This window comes from Lycium ferocissimum, chromosome 4, assembly GCF_029784015.1.
Source record: "Lycium ferocissimum isolate CSIRO_LF1 chromosome 4, AGI_CSIRO_Lferr_CH_V1, whole genome shotgun sequence".
In the NCBI taxonomy this organism is placed as follows: Eukaryota; Viridiplantae; Streptophyta; class Magnoliopsida; order Solanales; family Solanaceae; genus Lycium; species Lycium ferocissimum.
The window spans coordinates 28,690,701-28,716,961 of record NC_081345.1 but is presented as its reverse complement, the minus strand read 5'-3'; the positions used below and the strand labels follow the sequence as shown (position 1 = coordinate 28,716,961).

The following is a 26,261-nucleotide window of genomic DNA, read 5'->3' as shown; positions in this document are numbered from 1 at the left end:
TTTTGGTCCTTTAAGTTCGCCAAAAGTTAACACTTTAGTCTTTGACAAAATATTCATCTAACTCTGTTTGTTAGATTTGATGAGAACTATGAAAAAAAAAAAAAAAAAAAAGATAGCGAGAACTCACATTTAAAGGTACACATTATTAAAGAAACGGCCAAATACCTTGGGACAAAACCGATGGACGTCAGACGGTTATAGGGAAAAATCAAGGAAAAACTTACAGACTTGATAATGTCATAAAATAGTGTCTCGGAACACAATGACCGACGTAATCTATCGATTAAAACCAAAGGAGTCCATCGGCTAAGTAAAATACACTAGACTTGTTTTTACTGAAAACCCGTTATAAAAATAAATACTTCCATTGTAGTGACTCTTTAAAAAAAAAAAAAAAATCTGCGCATTTTTCCTCGAAAATAACCAACCGGCGTCCATTGGTTTTCGTAAAAAACAATAAAAATTAAAAAATAGTGTCCCTCAATTTTATCCATCTATTTCTGTCCATCGTTTTTTCGCTTGTTCTTAATAGTGACAACTTTTGTAGTTTCTGCTATTTTTAATTTTTTTTTTTAAGTTTGGTGTATTTTACTTAGCCGATGGACTCCCTCGATTTTAATCGACAAAGTCCGTCAGTATTTGTGTTTCGAGACACTATTTTCTGCCATTATCAAGTCTGTAGGTTTTTCCTCGATTTTTCCCTATAACCGATTGACATTCGTCGGTTTTGTCCTGAAGTATTTGGCCCTTTCTTTAATAGTGTGTATTCTACATGTGAGTTCTCGCTATTTTTTTCCTCTTTTTTCATAGTTCTCGTCAAATTTAACAAATAGAGTTCGATGAATATTTTGTTGGAGATTAAAAGTGTTAACTTTTGGCAAACTTAAAGGACAAAAACTGTTAAACGCATACTTAAGGGGCTATTTTTAATCAACCCTCATAGTTAAGGGACCATTTTTATTAACTTATGACAAACTTAAAGGATCAAAACTGTTAAGTGCATAGTTAAGAACCTATTTTGAACTTACTTTCATAGTTGAGGGACCATTTATATCCTTTTCTCGTTTAAGCCTCAAACCAAACTGAAGCCTTTTAAATTAGTGGTCGTACTCTAGCTGTCAGCAGAATGTAGTAGGGGTGTAGCCGTGTAGGCCATGAATGCATGATTGTAGACTTGTACATAGTCGATCCTCTAGAAAGTATATTTTTTCCTAAAAGAAAACACACTTATTTTTGCAAGCCACGTAAAAATGGGTGCAAATAGTAGAGTATATTAAATAAAAATTCGACGAGGACTCATGGAGCAATTTCATGTACCTAGGTCTGTAAGGGGTCGTTTGGTTTATGGAATAAAGTCCTATATTTAGGATTAAATTTTGAAATAACTAATCTCGAATAAGTTTATACTTCAAACTCGGTGTTATTTTATTTCACACAGAAGTGAATAACTTAGTTCCAAAATTATAATTTCGGGACTATAAACCAAAATACCTTTGTCCACTAGCCAAACAACCCCTAAGTAGCTAGGATATGTAGAAAAATCTTGTTTTGAACACTTTATTTATAGGGAAATAACACTCTATGTCTATTTGGAGAAAATATATATCCGAAATGGTCCATATTTCTAATATTACCCGAAATGACCCTTTTATACATTATTATACACTTTTATACAAGGTTGATACATTGTCTACAGTAAATGCATAATGTTGTATATCTTATGTATAAATACTGTTACCAAAAAAAAAAATTGATTATGCAGATGTAATTAAAAATATGACTACGTGAATGCAATATTTTATGATGGATTGTATATTATTGAAATTATCCCTTATTTATATGGAAGAAAGAATCGCTAATCTTTTCTTTATTCGAAATTAAAACGGCCAAAATGCATAAGTACTTGTCCTTTGTGCCACTATTTAACCTATACCCTGCTTTTTAAGATTACTAGATATTATAGCACGGGCTCAATATAGTAAGGATTAGCACGGGCCCAATATAGTAAGGACGTTTATGTAAAAAAAGATTTACATAAAAAGTTATGTGCACACGCAACAATCGAAGGGATTGGGCTCCTCTTCATTTTCCTTCTCTCCATTTTCTCAAATTCTACCTTAGATTAGAGACATATGACATATGTTAGATTTAATGACTAGGATTTAATTGACTAAAACAAAGTCCTAACCATAGTTTACATAATTAATAACTTATCCATAAATATATTAAAATATTTTCTCTCTCTTCCTATTTTAATATTCCATCTTTTTTTAAATCATGACAACTCTTTAATGGTGATATTTTTCAGAATATAGACAACTTTTTCAGAAATGTACAATTACCAATTGAATAATGGGGTCTATATTATGTGAATTAATAAGCATCATAATTGAAAAAATGAAAAATATCACCAATTGAATAATGGGTCTATTAGGAAAAAAAATTAAGTGGCAAAAAATAATTGGATAAAATAGAAAAGATATTTTACTGGGTAGAAAAAGTAAATAGGAAGAGAGAGAAGAATATTCTAATATATTTATGGATAAGTTATTTTGGGAAAAGGGTCAATAATATCCCATCTTTGGAAAAAGGGCTAAAAATATCCTCCAAACTTATTTTGGGTCAAAAATACCCCTTCCGTCCTTAAAGTTTTCAAATATACCCCTGTCTTAACGGAAATTATCCTCCAAAATAACCTAAATTCATTATTTAAACCCGCTCCATCATTAAAATCCGACCCAACCAACTAATAACCCATAAGATCCCCTTATTCCTCCAATTGCCTCAAACTTCATACCTACATATTAGGGGAATAAGGGGGATCTTAGGGTTATTATTTGGTTGGATCAGGTTTAAATGATGAAGCGGGTTTAAAGAATGATTTTGGGTTATTTTGGCGGATAATTTCCGTCAAGGCAGGGGTATATTTGAAAACTTTAAGGACGGGAGGGGTATTTTTGACCCAAAATAAGTTCGGAGGATATTTTTAGCCCTTTTTCCAAAGTAGAGGGGTATTTTTAACCCTTGTAATCATGGTTAGAGCTTTGTTTTAATCAATTAAATCTTAGCCGTTAATTCTAATTCATGTCATGTGTCTATAATCCAAGATAGAACTTCGGAAAAATGGAGAGAAGGGAAATGGAGAGGAGTCTAATCCCAATCGAAGACTCAACCTGCTAAAACATCTATAAGCTCCGTTTTTGTGTAAGGGAATATACAACCCAAAGCAACTTCAAATTAAATACCAACTCAAATCATAAAAATAGAAAAGAAACCAAATCTTAGCATAAGTCAAATAACGTCCACCAATAAAATAACAGAAACAATGAAAGTTTATTCAAAGAAGCTCTTAGGATCATTCTGTTACTACAAACTATCATTTTCATCTGTTGGATTTCACCAACTCTTTTTGGTTGGTTCAATAAATTAAGAGTTGCACTGTAGTCCTTATAAGAGGGCTGATTTGTACAAAAATATATTCGAATCTTTACCTGCAGTGAAGAAGTAGCAAATTTAGGGGGGGGGGGTGCGGGGGTGGGGGTCTAAGTTATGCAATACATTTCAAAATTTAGAGGAAAGACAAAGGAATTCAAAATAATCTTATAAAGAAGGAACCGATCCTTCATCATATCATTTCATAGAATGAATGAACTTCTCCCATATATAACTGAGAAAGACATGAACATAGAGCCATAGAACTCCCATTAAAACATCTTTGGTTTCTTTCATATCCACAAAACACATGCAACAAAAGGTTTTCTAAGTCTTACTCCAAATGTAAAATGTACACCGTAAACGAAATTGTAAGACCTGTGACGTAATCAATCATCTAAGACATTATATGGGACATCTACATCAATTATTTCTATCTTATAAAATATTTCAAGAACCAACACTGGAAAAAATGGGAGAAACTTGTCTGGACTGTCATAGTTCTAGAAGATCTTTTGGCAGTATCAACTTTAAGTAGTAATATATCTTGTTTCAATTGTGGAATTCTTTTAAGCAGGTTCTCTTGTGGGACTTTAGCCACGAAGCTCTGATTACTCTGTTTAAGCGTCTTGCATTCACTATTTCACTCCCTTACTGTTGCAATAAATTAATTGAAGAATAGAATATTCTCAGTAAACCTTGACAGTTCCATATAGCTCAAAGTAAGCTACTGTGCAAAGTCTTGCTGCATTTTATGTTCCACCACCAAAATGAGAAAGAAGGTAGCAAAGACAATTTCTTCCCATTTAAATCAAAATAAAAATTGTTCAAAGGAAATGATCTGCGACTCTAGATCAAATCCATAAAAATGTTGCATATTCCGTCCTAAATAATTAAGCAGAATGAGAAAGCCAAAGTGCAAAGGTCTAGGATTATGACCAACATTGTGACATGACTGAGTTAATACACCAAAAGATGTTGCTTCTGTGCGGCCTGCTAATATAATATTTCTTCGTAAAGCAAAAACATATGCACACACACACATCATAGATTATGAAGTTAATTTTCATTTGAGAGAGAAATAGAAGCAAAGCTTAGAAGAAGCAGAAAAAACTAAACCTTGAAGCTAGTTCTGATTTTACGTAATTAGGCATCATGGTTGGGCAATGCTACATTATTGGAGCATATTTGTTGTCCTCATTGTGCAGCTATTACTGACCTACTTCCAAGAATAAATCATGCAGCTGTAACTGATTTTCACGTGGAAGAAGAGTGCAGATTATCAATGCTACTCATCTAATTAAGGATAACCGTAAATCTAATCTAAAAAGGAAAGTTACTCCCTCCATACTCTCTTTGTCCTTCCTTCCCATCATTTTAGTAATAAATTGAGAATTCTTCAATCCTTTATTGAATTCTCAAGTTTAATTAAACAATCAAGATATAATAAGAAAAAAGAGGAAAGGAAATAATAATATAGAAAAGTCACGCTCACCTAGAACTGCTATATTGTCTTTTCAATTGACTTATTGAAGTGTTAAGTGGTGAATGAAGCTCAGCGAGTTCATTAGAGAAGAAGGTAGACTAAAGTCATTTATCTTAAAACTTACAGAAATAATAGAAATATATGAATGTGAAAGCTTAAATATGGAACATAGAGAAGAGCTACTTTGATTAAAGAGAAAGGTCTGGTGATTTCAGGATGGGAAAACAAATTCCACCTATTTGTTAAGTTACCACATCTGTAATAGTAGTAACACTAAGTCTGCTAGGCAACAACAAAATTCTTATGAAAAAAGTACTTAAAAAGATGGAACCATAGTTTGCATTACCTTACCATCAAGAAAATTTGCCTTGACTTATTTTGAGGCATTCCATAAATGTCAATTCTTAAAATGTTGGCAAATTTCTCCCAGCTAATCACATGCACAACCAAAAAGATTACACGATTAAATTAATTGTTGCAATAGAAAAAGCACAACAGAAAAGGCATCATAGCTATGCAACTCTTTAAGAGGTTCTTAAACATGATAAAAACATGTAATTGTTGTTGAGCTAATTCAATCATGAATACATACCAAGCACCAAAATGGCAGCCACGAAAGAACTCCGCGCCAATTTGGATTGAATATGACTTTCTCTATTTATTTAGATAAACAGTAGTGATACGACAATAGTTATATGAGCTAATTAAATCCATTTAAAACAAATGTTCATTTAACAAATATATGATTATTCAGTAATTCAGTCCAATAGAAGTAAGTAAGGTACCTTTGGATTGCCGGAGGATAGATCAAAAAAGATATTCAATACCTGAGACATATTGTCAAACATCTTTGCTGCATCAAGCTTCTACCCTAAATTTTTAAAGAAAAATGCTCAGAAAAAAAAGGGAACCAACATGTAGAAATTCTATGAATCCAAAATCCAAGGCCCAAAGATGGAGCAAGCAAAGCAAATGCACAAGATAGGTAAGAGAAAGAACAAAGTAGTTGTTCAAGATGGAAGACTTACTTTCTCTATAGCCCATTTTCTTCAATCAATGCATGTACGGAATTGGTTAAAAGAATAACGAATGTCATAGGAATTTCAAGAATAGCTACAAAAATCTGGTAAGTAACTTCTCCGGGCGTCGGTAGTAATGAATTGACATAGCTACATCCCTAAAATAGCACGTAATTGCACCCATCTCTAAACGTCGAGAAATCTCAGATAACCCAGTCAGAAGCTCTGGTAAAACGTTGAAGGCAAAGAGAAAATTTCTAAACAAAGATTGTAAAGTTCCCGACATAGAGGGACAACTGAGTAGAGCGGCGTGTTTTACTCATGAAATCTAAAATGCACGTGTTTACACAAAATGCAGACCATGTGTTTTCCTGGAGAAGAATGATGACTAATTACCAATTTATCCTTAAATGAACTTGTAATTACCAAAATACCCATGTTCGTCCCTTGTTCGTACACCTTAAACTCCCATTTCTAAATAAATAAACTAGCAATACATGCCCGTGCGATGCACGGGCCGAATATGTCTATTTACTTTAAAGTATTGATAAAGAAGAAAAATGGGGATAAAAGTCACTCACTCTGTTTACTTTTACTTGTCCACATTAACATATCAAGACAAAGAAATCTTTGTTCTTATTATTATATTTACCCTTCACATTAATTACTCATTTTTAAATCATTTTCGAAGGCTATTAAGACTTACACCAATAAATATGAATATTATGATAGAATATATACTCCCTCTGTCCCATATTACTTGTCACTTTCCCTTTTGCATGCCCCTTAAGAAATCATAAATAAAAGGTGTATTTTATTATCATACCCCTATCTCTCTCCAATAAATATATTCTAATCAAAATTGACTATTTTCTAGAATATTTATTACTAAGGGTTAGATAGAAAAGATTTAATTAATTTGGACGGAAGGAGTACTTCATTTATTTCTAGTATAAAGCTTGGAAATATAGACACCTGTTATTGCACAAACAATAAACTTAACGTGTAACGTAAATAAATGAGAATAAGGGAGAGAAAGTACTACAGACCCTTTAAAAGTACATATTACTTTGCTTTTTGTACAATGTTTTAAATGCGGTGTTCGTCCTCTAACTCTTTAAAGTATTGACAAAGAAGAAAAACGGGGATAAAAGTCACTCCCTCCGTTTACTTTTACTTGTCCAAATTAACATATCAAGACAAAGAAATCTTTGTTCTTATTATTATATTTACCCTTCACATTAATTACTCATTTTTAAATCATTTTCGAAGGCTATTAAGACTTACACCAATAAATATGAATATTATGATAGAATATATACTTTCATACCCCATATTACTTGTCTCTTTCCTTTTGCCCCTTAAGAGATCATAAATAAAAGATGTATTTTATTATCTTACCCCTATCTTTCCAATAAATATATTCTAATCAAAATTGACTATTTTCTAGAATATTTATTATAAAGGGTTAGATAGAAAAGATTTAATTAATTTGGACGGAAGGAGTACTTCATTTATTTCTAGTATAAAGCTTGGAAATATAGACACCTGTTATTGCACAAACAATAAACTTAACGTGTAACCTAAATAAATGAGAATAAGGGAGAGAAAGTACTACAGACCCTTTAAAAGTACATATTACTTTGCTTTTTGTACAATGTTTTAATGCGGTGTTCGTCCTCTAGCTCCCACTTATTATAGAAAAAGAATATATAAATAGTAATGGTAAAGTGATTTAACTAGTGTCCAAATTATAGTAAGTTACAATATTTAAACCATAATACCCCTAAATTACATTTTAAAAGTTGTGGGTATACACGTTTAGAGCCCGTTTGGCTTAGGCAAAAAAAGTGGCTTATAAGCTGGTTTGACCTAAAAATAGCTTATAAGCCAAAAAAAAAAAAAAAAGTTGGGTTAGCCCAACTTATTTTTTTTGGCTTATTCTAAGCACTTTTTTTAGTTTATAAGCTGGTTGCCGAACACCTAAAAAACCAAAAAACAGCTTATAAGCTGGTTTGACCACTTATAAGCCAATCCAAGCAGGCTCTTAATCCTAGTTACCTTCGTCGTCTCTAACATCTCCACTTTTCAACATATATTCATAAAATAAAATAAAAAGAAGAAGAGACAAAAGTCAAAAACACACCTGAAGTTTCAACTTTTTGCAAGTTTCCTACTTGAACTATCAAGTATTTGCATTTCTACATGAACTATCATCAATTATTTATCAAAACACACCTTGAAACTTTTTCAAATTTTATTTCTCGCCATTTCTCATCTCACTACGGGTTTGTTTGGCATGAAGAAAAATGTTTTTCTGGAAAATGTATTTGGGAAAATAAGTGAATTTTTTACTCTTTTTTTTATGTTCGGTTGGTTACTGAAAAACACTTTTCAGAAAATACCAACCACCCCACCACCCACCACTTAGGTTGGGGGGGGGGGATGAGGTAGGGGTAGGGGTAAGAAAAAATTTCCGCATTATTTATAAATATTTTATAATAGTAAAATACAATATATGAAATAAAAAATTCGTGGGGAGGGGGGAGCAGGGGTGGGGTGGGTGGGGTGAGGGGTAAGAAAAAAAAATTTCCATTTTTGTAAAAAAATTATGAAATAGAAAATTCGTTGGGGGTTAGGGAGAGGTGGGGGTAAGAAAAAAATTTCCGTTTTTTATACAAAAATTTATAAAAATAAATAAAATATATGAAATAGAAAATTCGCAGTGGTGCAGACAGGGTTGGGGGTAAGAAAATTTCCCCTTTTTGTAAAAAATGGGTGGGGGGAGCGGCTAATATGCTCAAATTACACCTAAATTATTGGCGTAAAGCGGTCACTATCAAATATAGTAACCCTATTAGGTTGTGGTCTAATCTCACAGGGAATATGGTGTGAAAATATTACTTTACTAGTGTATTACTCGACTTGTAGTCGTAATCATATCCTGGTAAGTTGTAAAAGAGTTTACATTTCTGATTGCTACTTTTAATTAAGTTTACTTGAATTGGAGAAGGAATCCAAGGTTGTGTTCCCTTTGGTAAAGTGTAATGCTATAGGCGTTGATATGATATATTCCTAATGGGTCACTGTATGGTATTTATTTAATCTTTAAATGACTCTCTAATATTTCCCAATAGTTAGAAAGTATTTCCTCTTTATAATTTTTCCAAATGTAAAAGAGTTGAAGTCAATAACGATTAATTTATGCCAAGTAACTCCTCTTATTCATAAGTGAGTTCATTAAACGAGGGTTAACACCCCGAGTTCTTGCTATTCATTTCTACTAAACCCTAACTCATTTTTTCAAGTATGAGAAAAGGTTTATGGCATAGGTCAATGTTTGCAACCACTAACCAACATTAAAGAGTATAAATAGAAACTAACAACCCATTATGCATATATTCAAGGAAAAAGGTGCAAATATACCCTTCAACTTTGCGATTTAGAGTTGATATACCCCCCGTTACAAAAGTGGTGTATATATACCTCTGCCGTTACAAAATGATGCAAATATACCCTTTTCTTTGACAGAATTTTTTTTTTTTAAAAAGTCACTTTGGTTGTTTTTTAATTAAAAAAAAATGCCACGTGACTTTAAAAAAGTCTACCTATTTTTTTTAGTAGACATATTTTTCTAAAGCCACATGATAATTTTTTTTCTTGGTGTGTCGGGTATGGTTCGTTTAAAAAAATATCTCCGTGACTTTAAAAAAAAAATAAGTCTATCCATTTTTTAAACGAACCAGACCCCACCAACCAGAAAAAATTACTATGTGCCTTTAGAAAAGTATGTCTACTCAAAAAAATGGGTAGATTTTTTTTTAAAGTCACGTGACATTTTTTAATTAAAAAATAACCTAAATGATTTTAAACAAAATCCCATCAGCGAAAAGGGTATATTTGCACAATTTTATAACGGCAGGGGCATATATACACCACTTTTGTAACGAGAGGTATATTTGCTCTAAATCACAAAGTTGAGCGATATATTTGCTCCTTTGCCCTATATTCAGTAGTAAACACCCATCATTGGGTTCACAACCTTAGTATTAAAAATTTAGCTACTCATAGTTTGTAGTACAAAACAAAGCATTAAAGAAAGCACTTAAAACTTACAATGAAAAAAGAAGAGAAAAAGATGAAAGATTCTCCTCAAAAGCTTCAACACTTAGTGGGTCGCTTTGTAGATTTACGGATAAACAAAAATAAATGGATAAAAATTTAGTAGGCGTTTTCGATGCAATTTGAAGCCTATGAAAGTGCACAGATGAAATCAAGTAATGGACATGCATTTCATCCATATTTGAAATCCCAAATCATCCAAAAAGGCATGATTTGGGGGTTTCAAACTACGGTTTCAAAAATTTTAAATATAAAATTTGACCCATAAGTTTATATTTTATAAAAAAAGACCTATAAGTTGATAGATATTTTTAACAATTACTCCCACCAACACTTACCAACCTTTATTTATGTCTACCATGTGGGAGAATTATATTAAAGAGTAGTTACATTACTATTCATGTTAAATTTTCTTTTTTATTGAACTAAAGTTTGATCAATTGATGTCGTATTTTTTAGAAAGGCCTTCTAGTTCTAGTAGCATATTAATTTTGTTATGAACTATGACTTGCTCATTTGGTAAGATTGTATAAGAATTAAGAATATTTTGATAGTTTTCACAACTCTAAGGGGTTTTTATGTCTTAAGAAATCCAAACTGCATGTCCAAACATGGTTTCAAACCATATCCAAACGTTCTTAGTATCAAGGTTTTATCCCACGTTTGGTTGGGATAAATCGCGGGATAACTAATCCCGATAAGTTTTCCTGGAATTGTAGTGCTTTTTATCCTACATAGAGGTGGGTGGGATAACAATCCTGTGATAACTAATCCTGGGGTTAGTTATCCCGGGATAACTTGTTCCCCAACCAAACAAGCCCTTGGAGTATTCAATGCCATGGAATATTAGGACAAAATCTGAACAACAATGACCCACAAAATCTTGCACAAACTATTTATAATGATTCAAAACGTGGAATTAATTGAGACAAAAAATACGCTCGACAAAAATAATTACAGACCCTTAAACATTAGTCCAATCCGTCGATTTGATGCTAGTCATTGTAAAAGTGTAATCCTTCAAATCTAAGTCTTCTTTTTGTTCACTTTTATGGACCGTCAATAAAAATTACTGTCCGTGCCTCCTGCCGTCGTTGAATCTTCAATTGAGTCATGATTCTGATCATTGAGTTCCAATAGGAATTACGGTCCGTAGAAATATTCTACAGTCCATGAAAAGGGGTCGTAACTCGTGTTCAAATCACTAAAGGTTTTGATTTTGCCTGTCAGTTACGCTACAAGTTACGGTCCGTATATCATATATACAGTCTGTCAAATCCTTCAGACTTGGGCTTTTTGTGCAACTTGTTATTGCCATTTGATCATCAAACACCTAGAAAACAACAAATAACATAAGAAACGACACAAAACATACTAAAAAACATTCAAAACTCTACGTAAACGATATCAAATGTGCTGTAATTTCACGACACATCAGTGGGTGAAGATGAACGGAGCTCGAGGGCAGTGGTTGGGGGTGGGGTTGAATTTCATTTGTGAGACTTATTTTCCCTACTTCAAAAAGTCATTTACTTCATGTTTAAGGAACTTGTGTTCGAAAAAAAAAATAAAAAATTTTCGACCAATCGAACACACTACGCCTCATTTTTAAAGCCCATCAATCCTAGGTCTTTAAACCCCAACACTCCTTCCGCCCCATGTGAGATCCATCACAGAACCACCAGTGACGCCAACTCTTCATCGTCTCCTCATTTTCATTAGAAACCGCACTTACACAGATCAAATAGAGATCGTTCCATATTCACAGCTTCACCAATACACATAATCACTGAATTACAGATACGTCACTGTTCCTTTTTAGCCCTTTTCAAAGAGTCATTTGATTGACAGTAATTTCAGATCAGAATCATTGTTTTAATTAAGGTCCAATTCTAAACTCTCTTCAACTCTTGATTCCTCGAGCTTCTTCTCGTTGATTATTTGGATGAAATATTTGTTGGTCTTGGTGTTCATTGTTTACTCTTAAATGAATAGATTTGATTCAGTTTTTTGGAATTGATTGGCACTGATTAAGATTAGTGATATAAGCATGATTTAACATTGTCAAATGAAAATAAAATGATCCTCGAGCTGCTTGGTCAATTGCTTGTTTGGATGGTTCTTACCTGTTGTATTGCAATGTGTTGTTAGTTTGTTTTGATTGTTATTTTAATTTTATTGTATTGCATTGTTAAATTCATCGTTACGTAACATGAAAATTTTCATTTCATGTATCAACCGATTTGATGTTATCGCATCGTTACCTTATTTATTTTTTCTCATTTTGTCTTTACTTTTTATCGAATAATTATATTTTATTCTTTATCATACTTTTTTATGATAACTCTACATTGTACTCCACTTTTCTTGTAGGATAATCCTGCAAATTGTTCATGTCTAACATTATGTAACGAGGGGAAATGATACAATCTATCCAATCGTTGTATTCATCAAAACAATATAATGCAATACAATTTAATACAACACAATATGATATAATACAATACATTATGAAATAATACGTAACAACCATCCAAACAAGTGTAAGTCAAATATTGTCAAGAATGGAAGCGAATTTATCTTAATACCCTTCAACCGTCCTTTCATGATTACATGCCCACCGTGTGTGGCGCGAGTGGGGAGTGTATTTCTTTCCTTCGAAAGTCAACACTCCCTTTATTTTCTCCAAAAATTTTTTAGTTTGCCAAAATAAGTTGAATAAATGATGCACCTCCATACTAGGCTCATTCAACTCATTTTAATTAATTTTACCTCTTTTTATTCCTTTTTCAATGACTAATTAGATGAATCCTTGAAACTCATCTTTGATCACATTAATTGTTTCTATTGAACTTTTTTTAGAGGAAAATTAAAATAAATAGTAATTCTTAGTGGAGACAACTTTAAATTTTTTTAGTATGTTGGTCATGTGTGTGTGTCTATTTTCATGTCTTTCATACCTATTCCTTTTTCAATGGCTAATTACATGAGTTGAAACTCATTTTTGGCCACATACATTGTTTCTATTGAATTTTTTGAAAAAGAACACTCTCATACACTAAAAAAGTAATAGATTAAACGCTAACAATAGATTGTTTCAAGTGCGTATGACAGATTCTGCCATCAAGCATGAGATTTGGTATGTTGATATGACCTAAAGCTAATTTCTTTGAATTTTACACTTGCATCATTCTTTATTGATAATTTATTAACATCTTAATGTTTCCGCAGTATCTTCAGCAAATATGTGCTTCATTAAAAACTATTACATATTAAATAAAAATCAGTCTCGGTGGGATTATCGATTGTGATCTCGATGGGATTAACGATTGTTCCATCATCTCAATCAACATTGAAGATTGCAGCCTGATACGCATCAAGCAAGTCAAATATAAGGACACACCCTTTTCTTATGTTGTTGTCCACAACAAATTCTTTTGCAAACCACCTTTTCCCACGACATAGAAGAAGTGTAGTGTGCGCTATTGTAGGAAGTTGTTCATACATTTTTGTGGGATGATGCTGTGAAAACATTAGGTATTATTAATAAAATACCAATAAAGAATGATGCAAGTTAGTGTAAAATTCAAAGGAATTAGCTTTAAGGCTATATTAACATACCGAATCATCGTGTTTGATGTAAGAATCTGTCACACGCAATTCAAACAATCGATTATTAGCGTTCAATTTGTTACCTTTTTTTTTTTTTTTTTTAGTGTATCAGAGTGTTCTCTAGATATATACATATACATGGCTAACATACTTAAAAAATTAATTTTTCCTCCATTAAGAATTTCCATTCATTTTAATTTCTCTCTCAAAAAATTCAATAGAAACAATGCATGTGGTCAAAGATGAGTTCCAAGGATTCATCTAATTAATTAGCTATTGGAAAAGGAATAGGTATGAAGAGATGAAATTAATTTCTTTATATATATACACACAGACACGGACAACATACTTAAAAAAATTAACTTTCCTTTCATTAAGAATTCCTATTTGTTTTAGTTTCCCTTTCAAAAAATTCAATAGAAACAATTCATGTAGTAAAGATGAGTACCAAAAATTCATCTAATTAGCCATTGAAAAGAAATATGGATGAAAGAGATGAAATTAAAAATGAGTTAAATGAGCCTTATATAGGGGTGCATCATTCATCCAACTTATTTTGGGAAATTAAAAGGCTCTTGGGAAAAATAAAAGGGATACCCTTCCCCCACACGTGGTACTTATGTAACAACTGCAAACATCTTTATTAATTTTAGGATACGAATCAGGTTGCTAAACACATATATAATGCGTCAAATTGGGAAAACACAAGTGCTACACGAATATTATTACGTGTAAATCAACTTCCGTTCTCTTGGATAAATGAGATGCCAAGGAGAGTTATTTCTTGTAGGAGTACTACATAAGTGGAAAGTGTAGACTGTTAATTAATTAAGCAACTGGAAATTAAAGATCCATCTTATTTGTTAAATAAAGGATATATATCCATAACCATGTCTTGTTTTAGGATAGATTTCAATTAGAGACCTCAAGCCAAGAGAGGTTATTATTTTGTACTCACTAATACCAGCATCTAGGAAGAGTTTTCCCATTCCTTCTTAGTTCTCTCGTTGGAAGCATAAGTAATCCTCATGATAAAGTCTATCAAGTGTTGCGCTTGAACAAGCTGCTCATTGCTAGAATTATCCTCCATTACAATGTCTATGATGATCACTCCCCCCTTTCTCCTTATTTAATATCGACTCTTTGTATTTCTTCAGTAAATTCACACAATCTTGATCACTCCAATTATGCAAAATCCACTGCTTTACCATGAAATAACGAATTGATTAATGATTAGCTAGAAATATTTCCACGAGGCATGTGGAAACGATAAATGCATGGGGGCTATCTTACTAACAATATTCAAAACAATTTTTGTATCTCAAGTGATGTGGATAAGAAACAGAAAAACCGACATGAAAAACTGCCAAAACCGACATAAAAAATCGACATAAAAAATCGACCCAGAAACCGACTTCATGGGTAGGTCAGTAAAACCTTGGTCGTTTTTTGTTTGCAACCTCAGGAGGTTGCAAACTACCGACCTCACGGTTGGATTTTTCTTTGTAATTTTTTTTTTTTTTTTGGAAACCGACCTCACGAGATTGTTTGTTTAAAGTTTATTTTGCAAAAAAAGTTATTAAAATGTGTTTTTTAATTTTAAGAAAAACAAACCTCTAGAGGTCGGTTTCCACTTTTCTTATTTTTGGCGCTAAAAACGGACCTTCGTATTTTTGAACAAAATAATTTTTTCAAAAAATCAACCTCCAATGATCGTTGTTTTCTGACTTCTTTTGAGGTCAGTATTTTGAGGTCGGTTTTGACAGTTTTTTTAAGTAGTGAGATGACATGGGTATTTCACATACGGTCATCAAAATTTTGTCTACTATAACATGAGTAACATTATTAAACTTTTTTTTTTTTTTTTTTTGTCATATTAAAGTAATTAAGCTTTACCCGCCTCAATAGTTAAGTCACAAAGCTTTTTTTTTTTCTAATTACATTAAAGTAACCAGATTTTGCCAACTACAAGTCTACAACGATAAATTACCAAAATTTACCCACTATGACTGAGAAATTAAAACCAAAATCTAAAGTGGGTTGTAAAGTTGTGTAATTTTAATATTATACTAGGTAAGTTCAGTTACTTTAATGTAATAAAAAATAATTTTTGTGTTGTTTACTGTTATATTAGTGAATAAAAATACAATAAACTATTAAAAAACGTGAATTTTCAAAAAACGTTTAACAGGAACGCCGTAAGAATATGAGATTTCTTAAGAAAGATCGTCGAACATGTTTCCAATAAGACAATTTCAGACAGATTCAATCAGTAATTATTAATTCCGGAAGAATATAATGAAAAAACAAAGAAAAGTACGTACCTTGAGTAAGATGGCATTAGCTTGAGGAATTTTTTCAAACATACTCCCAGCGACAAATTCCAAGTTTCCCGTTCCCTGTCGATCGCCTATGACATGAGGTAGATCAAGCTCAATGCACTTCAAGCTTGGAAAAGCATCGGCAATGGCCATGACCACTGTGCCAGTGCCACCCCCAACGTCCACCAATGACGTCAAGCCCTCAAAAACACGCTTACATTGATTAGAAATCAACAGATTTGAAACCAATAATCTCGAATCACTAGCCATTGCAACATCGAAAATACTTCTAAACTTTAGGTCTTCAGCGCAATAATCAAAAAGGGATTTCCCATGTGCCGTATCAAAGGCAGTGGGAAGATCATTGCATAACCAATCGCTTAAGGAAGCAACCGTATTTAGCATAACAGGATGTTGGGTGAAAAGGAGACGTGAAGGGATTGGCATGTTTATGAAGTATATCAGGAATTCCTAATTCAATTGCACATTTTATAAATGAAGGACGCACACAACTCAAAATGTACTCTGAAGTCTGAGCTTCAATTTGTAGAAGCTGATCAACAGATTGCATGTTTGCTAAACGTAGTGCTTAATTGTGTCAATCTAATTAAACTTTGACCAATCGATCGTTACCAATTTATAGCAAAAAATGCATAAGCACCGCTAGGGGCTTGGTTTTGAGTTGGGGAACTAGTGAACATTCATACGCAAATTCTAGGCTCGTTTAAATTGGAATTGCCGGGGAATACCCCCGAGATATCTTACACCCCGAGGATTCAGGGAAGGCGAAGAAATTGGATAGCGTAGGTTTTTAATTTCAAGCATTTTACTGTTTAGGTTCTAATAAATAATGGGTGAAAAGGATTTTCACCCCCCCAACTTTGCTTTAAAAATCAAACTCCCCCCTCAATTTTGAATAGTAGTCATTCTCCCCCCTTTATGCTAATTGACTTTTTTAAATTCCTATTTTACCCTTACATTATAAACTTGTCTTTTTTTCTTTTACTTCATCTCTTTAATCTATGTAACAAACTTCCTATAAGAAAATAAATATTATTTTCGAGACGAAAAAGGAAAAGTAAGAAATACTAGTTGAGTTTATTACTTGATGTCGTTCTATACTGAAATAAATGAGAAGAATAGGATTTTTTTATTAATAATAATTAAAACTCTGATATTTATTTATACAAGTAATAATACCTTTATAAATATATTTTAATGCACGTGATACAAAATAATTAATAAAAAATAAAAGTATATTCCATAACAAATTCCTAAAATATTATCTATTATATTATAAATAAATTTTAAATTATAATTCAAAATATTCTGTTAATGACAACCAAAATTTGTTTATATATACAAATGCATGTACATACATAATATATACTTAATGTATGTAACACTAAAATATCAATCTTAAAAAGTAACACTTGATTTTGTGATAAATTCATAAAAGGATTATTCTACTTATAACATGAATTTGAAGTAAAAATCTATAAATACCTAGGTTAAAAAAAAATGGATATAATATAACAAGGTATTCATAAATGGAGGATTGAATATGTCAAGGGTGAAATAGACATTCCATAGGATAAAGGGGGGGGGGGGGGGGGGGGGGGCTATCTATTGTTCATAGTTGAGGTGGGAGTTTGATTTCTAAAGCAAAGTTAAGGGGTGAAAATCATTTTAGACACTTTTTTGCTCGCGCTTGCTTGTATGTGAGTTTGTTCAATTGAGTTTTTTTCTATGCCGATACAAGCCAATAAAGCGATCGTGCTAAAATCAAGGGACTCGAGGGGGTGCTAAAATTCTAATACTCGATCTTTTTAGAATTGTGAGAAAAGGGGATTGGAGTTGTAAAAAAAGGTTGTTACATATCCTGTAGCTGTAAGAATGCACTGTTTTGGCCCGAGGTACACTATTGCCTCGTATACTTTTTTTGCTTTTTTTGATAAGGTTGCCTTGTATACTAGTTACTTTAGCTACAAAAGCCAGAATAAACAAACGAAGAACTTATACAACAACTGCAAACAACGTTATTAATTTTACGGTAGAAATCAGGTTTCCTAAACACATATATAACGTGTGACATTTAAGAAAACACGAGTGCTGCACTAATATTATTACATGTTGTAAGAGAATGTTTTCCCTGAATAATCTGTTCCCTTGAATGGGTTGATATACATGATTTACAACATAATTGTAGGTTACAAATTAGGAACTAATTTGACTAAATAATTCTAACATATGCTATCCTAAAATAGAAGATTACAAAATATATTTTACTAAATAATTACATAATCTAACACACCCCCGTTCGAAGCGGGAGGTTTACGAACGGTTGAAGCGTCGCGAAAATCATCAAATAGTACGCGCGGAAGACCTTTGGTGAAGATGTCGGCAATACGATAACGGGACGAAACATGTAGGATACGAACTTCGCCACGTCTAACCTTTTCACGAACAAAGTGAATGTCCATTTCGATATGCTTGGTACGTTGATGTTGTACCGGATTTCCGGACAAGTAAATGGCACTCACATTATCACAATAGACCAAAGTTGCTTTACGAATAGGACAATTGAGTTCAAGCAACGATTACGAATCAACAAGACTCGGAGACAACATTAGCAACCCTGCCGTATTCAGCCGGCCTCAAAGACTGACTTAGATAGAGTAGGTTGGCGCTTGGAAGACCAAGAAATCAAGTTATCCCCAAGATAGACACAATAGCCCGATGTGGAGCGACGAGTGTCTGGACATCCTCCCCAATCAGCATCGGTATATGATAGTAGTGACTGTAGAGAGGATTTGTATAAATGTGTGCCAAAGTCAATCGTACCTCGAATGTAACGCAAAATGCGTTTTAATACTTCCATATGCTGGACTCTGGTCTGGGGTCATGCATAAACAGGCAAACTTGTTGGGCGGCGTATGATATGTCAGGCCGAGTGAATGTCAAGTATTGCAAAGCACACACGGACGACGATACTTCGTAGGGATCCTCATACGGGCGCTTGAAGAAGCGAGTTTGCGTTTCGAGTCAACTGAGTGGGGCAAGGCTTACCTTGTGACATGCACCGCCCGTCAAGAATATCCTCTAATAAGAACTGCGAGACATAAAGAGACTATTGTTGTCCCGAGAGACAACAATCCCCAAAAATAGCTCGACGGACCCAAGTCTTTCATTGCAAATTCGTAGCTAACTTGGACATGATACCAAGTATTCGAGAGAGTACGAAGATGCGGTAAGAATAATATCATCGACATATAACAAAATGTAAGCAATATCTTTTCCACGACAAAAGGTGAAGAGAGAGTTGTCGGATGTACTATGCGAGAAACCAATGGTTGCCACATATTCGACAAAACGATACCAAGCCCGTGGTGCCTGCTTCAAACCATAAAGAGACTTACGCAAGAGACAAACATGATCAGGACGAGCTAGATCCCGGAACCCTAAAGGTTGATACATATAGACGGTCTCATTCAAATTGCCATGTAAGAAAGCATTCTTTACATCAAGCTGGTGAATGGGCCAAGAGCGAAATAAAGCAATAGTAAGAACCACACGGATAGTTGCTTAACCACCGGATGCCGAACGTCTCATCACAATCAACTCCTTCCGTTGAGACACTGCCATCACCTACAAGACGGGCTTTATGCCTCTCAAAAGTACCATCGGATTTCTTTTTATGCCGAAAAATCCATAAAGACCGAATAATATTAGCATTTGGAGGACGAGGGACCAACTCCCAAGTCTTACTATCAATAAAGAGCATTATATTCATCTTGCATAGCATTTTTCCAATTCGGGTCATTAAGGGCACCAACGAGGATTAGAGAATGGGAGATGGAATTGGTGGTGACACTTAAGGCTTGATTATGGTACTTTGGAGTTCGGCTTAAAAATCCCACGTTGACTACGTGTAGTCATGCGATGAACGGGTGGGGGGGTTTGGGAGGGGGGGGCTGCGCGCGTGGTGGGGGGCGAGTGGGAGAGGGAAGGGGCGGCGGGGAGGCGGCGTGGGGGCGGTGGGGGGGCCGCTAAGGTGGGGGCGGTGGAGGGGGGCTGGCAGGGCGGTCGACGATGAGAGAGAGAGAGAGGGAGAGAGAGATCGGGTGGTGGGTTGCTGAGGAGGTAGGCTGCATTGGGGAGCAGTGGCCTGGTCATGCAACAATTGGATTCTCAATGGGGAATTATCATCATCCAAAAAATCATATGAGGTAGGAGATGGAGTATTTATTTGTGAAAATGGAAAGGAATTTTCATCAAACCACACATGCCTTGGACTGCTGAATGTTTTTCGGCTCGATAAGTCATAGCATTTGTACCCCAGATGGTTGGAAGGGTATCCTAGGAAGACACATGGAGTGGACCTAGATTGCAGCTATGGATTTGTGTGGAGGGAAAGAGAGAGGAAAGCATAGACAGCCAAAGACTCGGAGATGAGAGTAGGAGGGATTCTTTTGATAAAGAATGTGAGTGGGTGTCTTATATGCTAAGAGTTTAGAAGGGAGAATATTGTGTAGGTACGTTGCCATGGCCAAGGCGTGATGCCAATAGGAGGGGGGCATAGATGCATGGGCAAGGAGTGTACGAACAATATTATTGATCGATTTAATTTTCCGTTCCGCCTTACCATTTTGGGGGGAAGTGTGGGGACAAGAAAAGCGGAAAAGCATCCCGTTTTGTTCACAAAATTTATGAAAAGGACCATGATCAAATTCACTCCCGTTGTCACATTGAAAAGTTTTGATTTCTTTTTCAAACTGAGTGGGAATGAAAATCCGGAACGACAAGAAGATATTATAAAACTGGGACTTTGTTTTAATGGGAAAAGTCTAAAGAAAATTTGTGTAATTGTCGAGAAACAAAACATAATATCTGTGACTTGAAGAGCTAAGAACAGGTGCAGTCCATACATCACTGTGAACAATGTCAAAGGGCATAGTAGTAGTTGAAAGAGAGTCATAAAAAGGCAATTTAATTAATTTCCCCGGAAGGGCAAGAATGACAAACATTGTTTCGAGCCTTATTACATTCAATCAAATTACTACTACGTAAAGAACTAAGAATAACGTCCCTGGATGACCTAAACGGGAGTGCCAAATATGAGGAGAGATGACACTAAAAGCAGATGGTGCGGAAGACGAGATGGCTCGAAAATTTTTGAAGAATGGATAAAGATCACCCGAACTCTCACATCTCATGAGTTTGCTCCCCGTCCGTAAATCCTTCACATAAAAACCAAAGGGATCAAATTCAACAGAAACCATATTATCGATAGTAAATTTACGAACAGAAATAAGGTTTTTGATGAGTTTAGGTGCATGTAAGACATTTTTCAGTTTTAAAGAGGGATTCACTTGAAGGGAAGTATGACCATAACCACGAATTGGAATCATGCTACCATCACCAACAACAATGCCATTATTTTTGCTCAATTGATAATAAGACGAGAGAGTACCTTGGGAGTTGGTCATATGAGATGTGGCTCCGGTGTCCATGTACCAATTCTTGTCATCGGGCGGATTCAACGACATTGTGTGCATAGCTTGATCAATATCGTAGGCGCATACCCGCCATGTGATGACGAGGCTGACGAGTAGAACGACTGTGGAGGACGAGGACCAAGAACTCCCTGCTGCGAGGGAGCTGGACGCGGCTGCTGCCAGCCACGGGGCTGCTGCCACCCAGCCGTGGGGTAGGGGCACGGTGGGGTGGCCCACGGCTGTGGCCCCCAAGTCCTTCACGGTGGATAATACCACGACGGGACAGCGATTCCCTGCTTTCTTCTTTGCGGCCGTGCGGTGGAGCGGCCCGCCCGGGCTTTGTCCATTGCCAGCGCCACCGCTTGTGTGTGCGGTTGCGCCGCCACGACACGGTTATTTTTCTTTCCACGATTCTGCGAAGTTCCACGATTGTTAAAAGTTATTTTCGAATTATTGGTCGTCCATTACGAGGGAGTCGAGGATTAACATTGTGGGAAACAAAGCCGACGATCGAGCGGCGTCGTGAATGGCGTCCTCGGCATGGCTATCTTCCTCAAGCTCAAGCATCGACCGGACAACGTCAAAAGACGGGAGAGGAGTACGGTGCTGCACCGTCGTGCGAAAAGTTTTATATTCCTCCGACAACCCTCGCAGAAGGCGAAGCACAAGTCGTTCGTCGGAAACTTTGTGACCGACGTTGGCAAGGTTGTCTGCAAGAACTTTCAGCCTGGTGCAGTATGCTTTCACATTCGGAAAATCCACCAATTTGGTGTTGGTGAACTTTGCATCAAGAGCGAGAGCCCGGCCGGTTTATTGTCTGAAAAAGATGAACAAGGCGGTCCCCGACCCCTCGAGTGCATGGTGTCCTGGATGAATGATCGTGTTGAGAAGATCATTCGATATCGTGCCATATATCCATTGCTTGAACAATGTCATCTAGCCGTTCCCATGGGGCCTTAGCGACAAGTTTTCGAAATTTTGCAGGATTCTGGTGGTGGCACGGTGGGGGCGGAAGGTAGGATGTGGTCGATCACCAAGTTGGCACGACAATGGAGTTTGAAGGAGTAGCCAGTTATTGTATTGCTCCCTTCGTAGTCAAAAACAATAGGAATGCGTGATTTGATATTGGTGACGGTAGTCGCAGGATGCAACTTGGAGGTGTTAGCCATGGAGAAGAGAAGGGAGAATAGCCGAAGGAGAGGAAAACGAAAAGAGGGGGGATCAGCGGCCAAGGGGGGGTCGGCGGCTAAGGGGTAGGGTTTTAGGATGCTAGGGTTTTTAGGAGAACCTAGTACGATACCATGTAAGAGAATGTTTTCCACAATAATACATTTCCCTTGAATGGGTTGATATACATGATTTACAACATAATTGTAGGCTACAAATTAGGAACTAATTTGACTAAATAATTCTAACATATGCTATCTTAAAATAGAAGATTACAAAATATATTTTACTAAATAATTACATAATCTAACACATGTAAATCAACTTCTATTCTCTTGGATCAATGAGATGCTAAAGAGAGTTATTTCTTGTACTAAGTAAGAGGAAAGTGTAGACTGTTAATTAATTAAGCAACTGCAAATTCAAGATCCATCTTATTTTGTGAAATAAAGGATATATATCCATAACCATGTCTTGTTTAAGGATATATTTCAATTAGAGACCTTAAGCCGAGAGAGGTTACTACTTTGTATTCACTAAAACCAGCATCTAGGAAGAGTTTTTCCCATTCTTTCTCAGTTCTCTCTTTGGAAGCATAAGTAATCCTCTTGAAAGTCCATAAAGTGTTGTGCTTGAACAAGCTGCTCATTGCTCGAGGGACTAGAATTATCATCCATTGCAATGTCTATGATGATCACTTTCCCTCCCTTTTCCTTACTTGGAATTAACTCTTTGCATTTCTTCAATAACTTCACACAATCTTGATCACTCCAATTGTGCAAAATGCACTGTTTTACCATGAAATAACAATTAATTAATTAATGATTAGCTAGGCATATTTCCAAGAGCCATGTGAGATGATAAAAAATAGCATCTCAAGGGAATATTACTAACCAAATATTTAAAACAATTTCAGTTTCCCAAGTGATGTGAATAAGACCTCTTCTCCTTTTAGTTTTTCTTTTGGAAAACTCCCAAGTAACAAAGATGACATGGGAATTTCACATATGGTCATTAAATTTTGTCCATTACCATAGTAACATCACAAACTCTATAATTGTTCTAGTATTTATAATAGATTTCTATCAAAAAATAAAAAATAAAAAAAATCACAAACTCTAAAATTGTTAAAGCCACAATTTTTTTGTTATATTAAAGTAACTAGACTTTACACAATATAATAATAAATTACCAAAATTTGCCCACTATGACGACAAATTAAAACCAAAATCTAAAGTGGTTATAAAGTTGTGTAATTTTAATGTTATAGTGGGTAATTTGGTTACTTTGATGTAACAAAAAATAATTTGGTGATTTCACTCTTAGTGTGGAAAAGATTCAGTAACACTATTAAAAACATGAATTTTCAAGGAACTTCCCGTCGGAATGTCATCGAAAATATGATATTTCTGATGGAAGGTCGTCGAAAATATGCCAAGGGGATTTCCCATTTGCCGTTTCAAAGGCAGTGGGAAAATCATCGCGTAACCAATCGCTCACGGAAGCAGCCGTGTTCTGCCTGACAGGATTTTGAGAGAAAAGGAAAAATGACCTCCTGCTAGAGGGGTCATTTTCAGCAAGGAGACGGCCAACACTAGTGAGTGAATAGCCGTCTCCTTCTTGTTGGTGGTAATTGAAAAGGCCACAATGACCTAAAATTCGCATTAGAATAGGGATAAAGGAAGACTTAGAAGGGTTCAAATTTGGCAACGCAGCAACAAGGTCAGGAAGAGACATGATGGGATTGGCATTTTTGTGAAGGATATCGGGAATTCCTAATTCGATTGCGCATTTTATACATGAAGGACGGACGTAACTCAAAAGGTAGTCCCAACTTTGAGCTTCAGCTTGTATTAGCTGATTAGCGCAAGTGTTGTCGTTATTGTGCATTGTGTCAATTACTTATGTTGCAAGAGTTTCATAAGCACTGCATTAATGAAGATATGAATTAATTAGTACATACTTTTATAGAGAGCCCAAGCCCCATTGCTTTGTGTTTGGGGAATGATCAATGATCCAGATTTAAGGTACTAGGATTAGGTTGAGTTGCATAGCCATATAATGTAGGATAAGCGGAGAGGGATTAGTTGAGTTGGATATCCATAAGATTTAGGATACGAAAGGGAAAATATCAACTATTTAAATTTGGGGGAGATATTTGATTTTTAAAGCAAAGTTGAAGAGGGAAAAAGATTTTTACCCATATAAATTGATTTTAAAGTCGTAAATACACTACAAGAAAGTATAGAAATTGCAATAGCTCGTTTGGCAACAAAAATAATATAGTTGGCAAAAGTCAATATTTGGCAACAACTTAGTTTTATTGTTGGCATAGATGATGAATCTTTTAAAAATGAACTTTTTTTGTTGCCATATAGTATTGACTGTTGTTGCAAAGAGTACTTTTGGCAACAAAAAAAAAGTAGTTGCACGTCGTTGTAATAACCGCCGTTGGGAAAACTTTATGCAACAACAAAAGAAATGTTCACTACAAAAAAAAAAGAGTAATTTGTGGAGGTTGAAAGTTGCAATTCGCGGAGGTTTTAGCCTCTGCTAGTTGCTAAAAGAGGCTAAAGCCTCCGCGAATTGTAACCTTCAACCTTCACAAATTACCCATTTTTTTGTAGTGTTTGCAACAATAACCTATCTATGGCAACAAAAAAAAATTGTTGCCAAATGTCTTCTTTCCTATAATGATAGTTCAGTAATCGAAATTTAGATGATTACTGAAGTCCTAAATACAGAAAAATAATTGAATAATTATTTGTCAGACGTGAACTCTATTTTTCAAGGGTAAAAAGACGACATTCTACTAACTGCTTCATGCTTTTAATAAACAAATCTCTATACTCTTGCGTTGCACATATATTTCATCTTATTTTTCACTTAATATATATACCAAAAATAGTTAACAATTTTGACTATGCAAGCATATTCGTAATCATTGAAATGGATGTGAGACATTAGGGGCCCTGCTCCGCGATGTAAATTTTGTGAGTATTAGTAATCATACAATTGATTTTTGTTTTTGGGGTAGGGGGAAAGAGACATGATGGGATTGGCATTTTTTTGAAGAATATCAGGAATTCCTAATTCAATTGCGCATCTTTCTTTCTTATGTATAAAGGACGCACATAACTCAAAAATGTAGTCCCAACTTTGACTGCATCTTTCTTTCTTAAGCATTGTGTCATTTAATTAAGGACAAAGGTGTAAATATACCTCTTAATTTTGCGATTTAGAGCAGATATACCCTCGTTATAAAAGTTGTGTATATATACCCCTGCCGTTACAAAATGATGCAAATATCTTACTTGTTCTGAAAATGAATTAAGAATATATCCTTTTAAATTGATGGATTTAAAAAAAAAAATCATTTAGGTTGTTTTTTAATTAAAAAAAAAAATATACGTGACTTTAAAAAAAAGTCTACCTATTTTTTTTAGTAGACATATTTTTCTAAAGCCACATGCAATTTTTTTTTTGGTGGGTCGGGTACGTTCGTTTGAAAAAATCGGTAGACTTATTTTTAAAAGTCACAGAGATAATTTTTTAAACAAACCAGGAAAAAAAATTAACATGTGGCTTTAGAAAAATATGTCTA

The 26,261-nt window shown here is 34.8% G+C and overlaps 1 protein-coding gene and 1 long non-coding RNA gene across 3 annotated transcripts; both read right to left on the bottom strand.

Annotated features, from left to right (window-relative positions):
- Nucleotides 1-3,215: 3,215 nt before the first annotated feature.
- Nucleotides 3,216-6,170, bottom strand: LOC132052123 (uncharacterized). 2 transcript variants are annotated; one of them, XR_009413939.1, is made up of 2 exons: nt 5,265-6,170; nt 3,216-3,491 (listed from the first exon to the last, which is right to left on the bottom strand). It is a non-coding gene; the product is annotated as an uncharacterized LOC132052123 (long non-coding RNA). The 2 variants fall into 2 exon arrangements; XR_009413940.1 differs by having other exon boundaries at nt 5,270-6,170.
- An 8,349-nt stretch (nt 6,171-14,519) lies between these two features.
- LOC132052122 (myricetin 7/4'-O-methyltransferase 2-like) lies at nt 14,520-24,691 on the bottom strand. The gene is given in 5 exon segments (XM_059443496.1): nt 14,520-14,656; nt 14,659-14,783; nt 14,785-14,870; nt 15,996-16,310; nt 24,092-24,691. Coding segments are annotated over 5 exon segments (1,104 nt in total). The 5' UTR covers nt 24,548-24,691; the 3' UTR covers nt 14,520-14,534.
- Nucleotides 24,692-26,261: the final 1,570 nt, after the last annotated feature.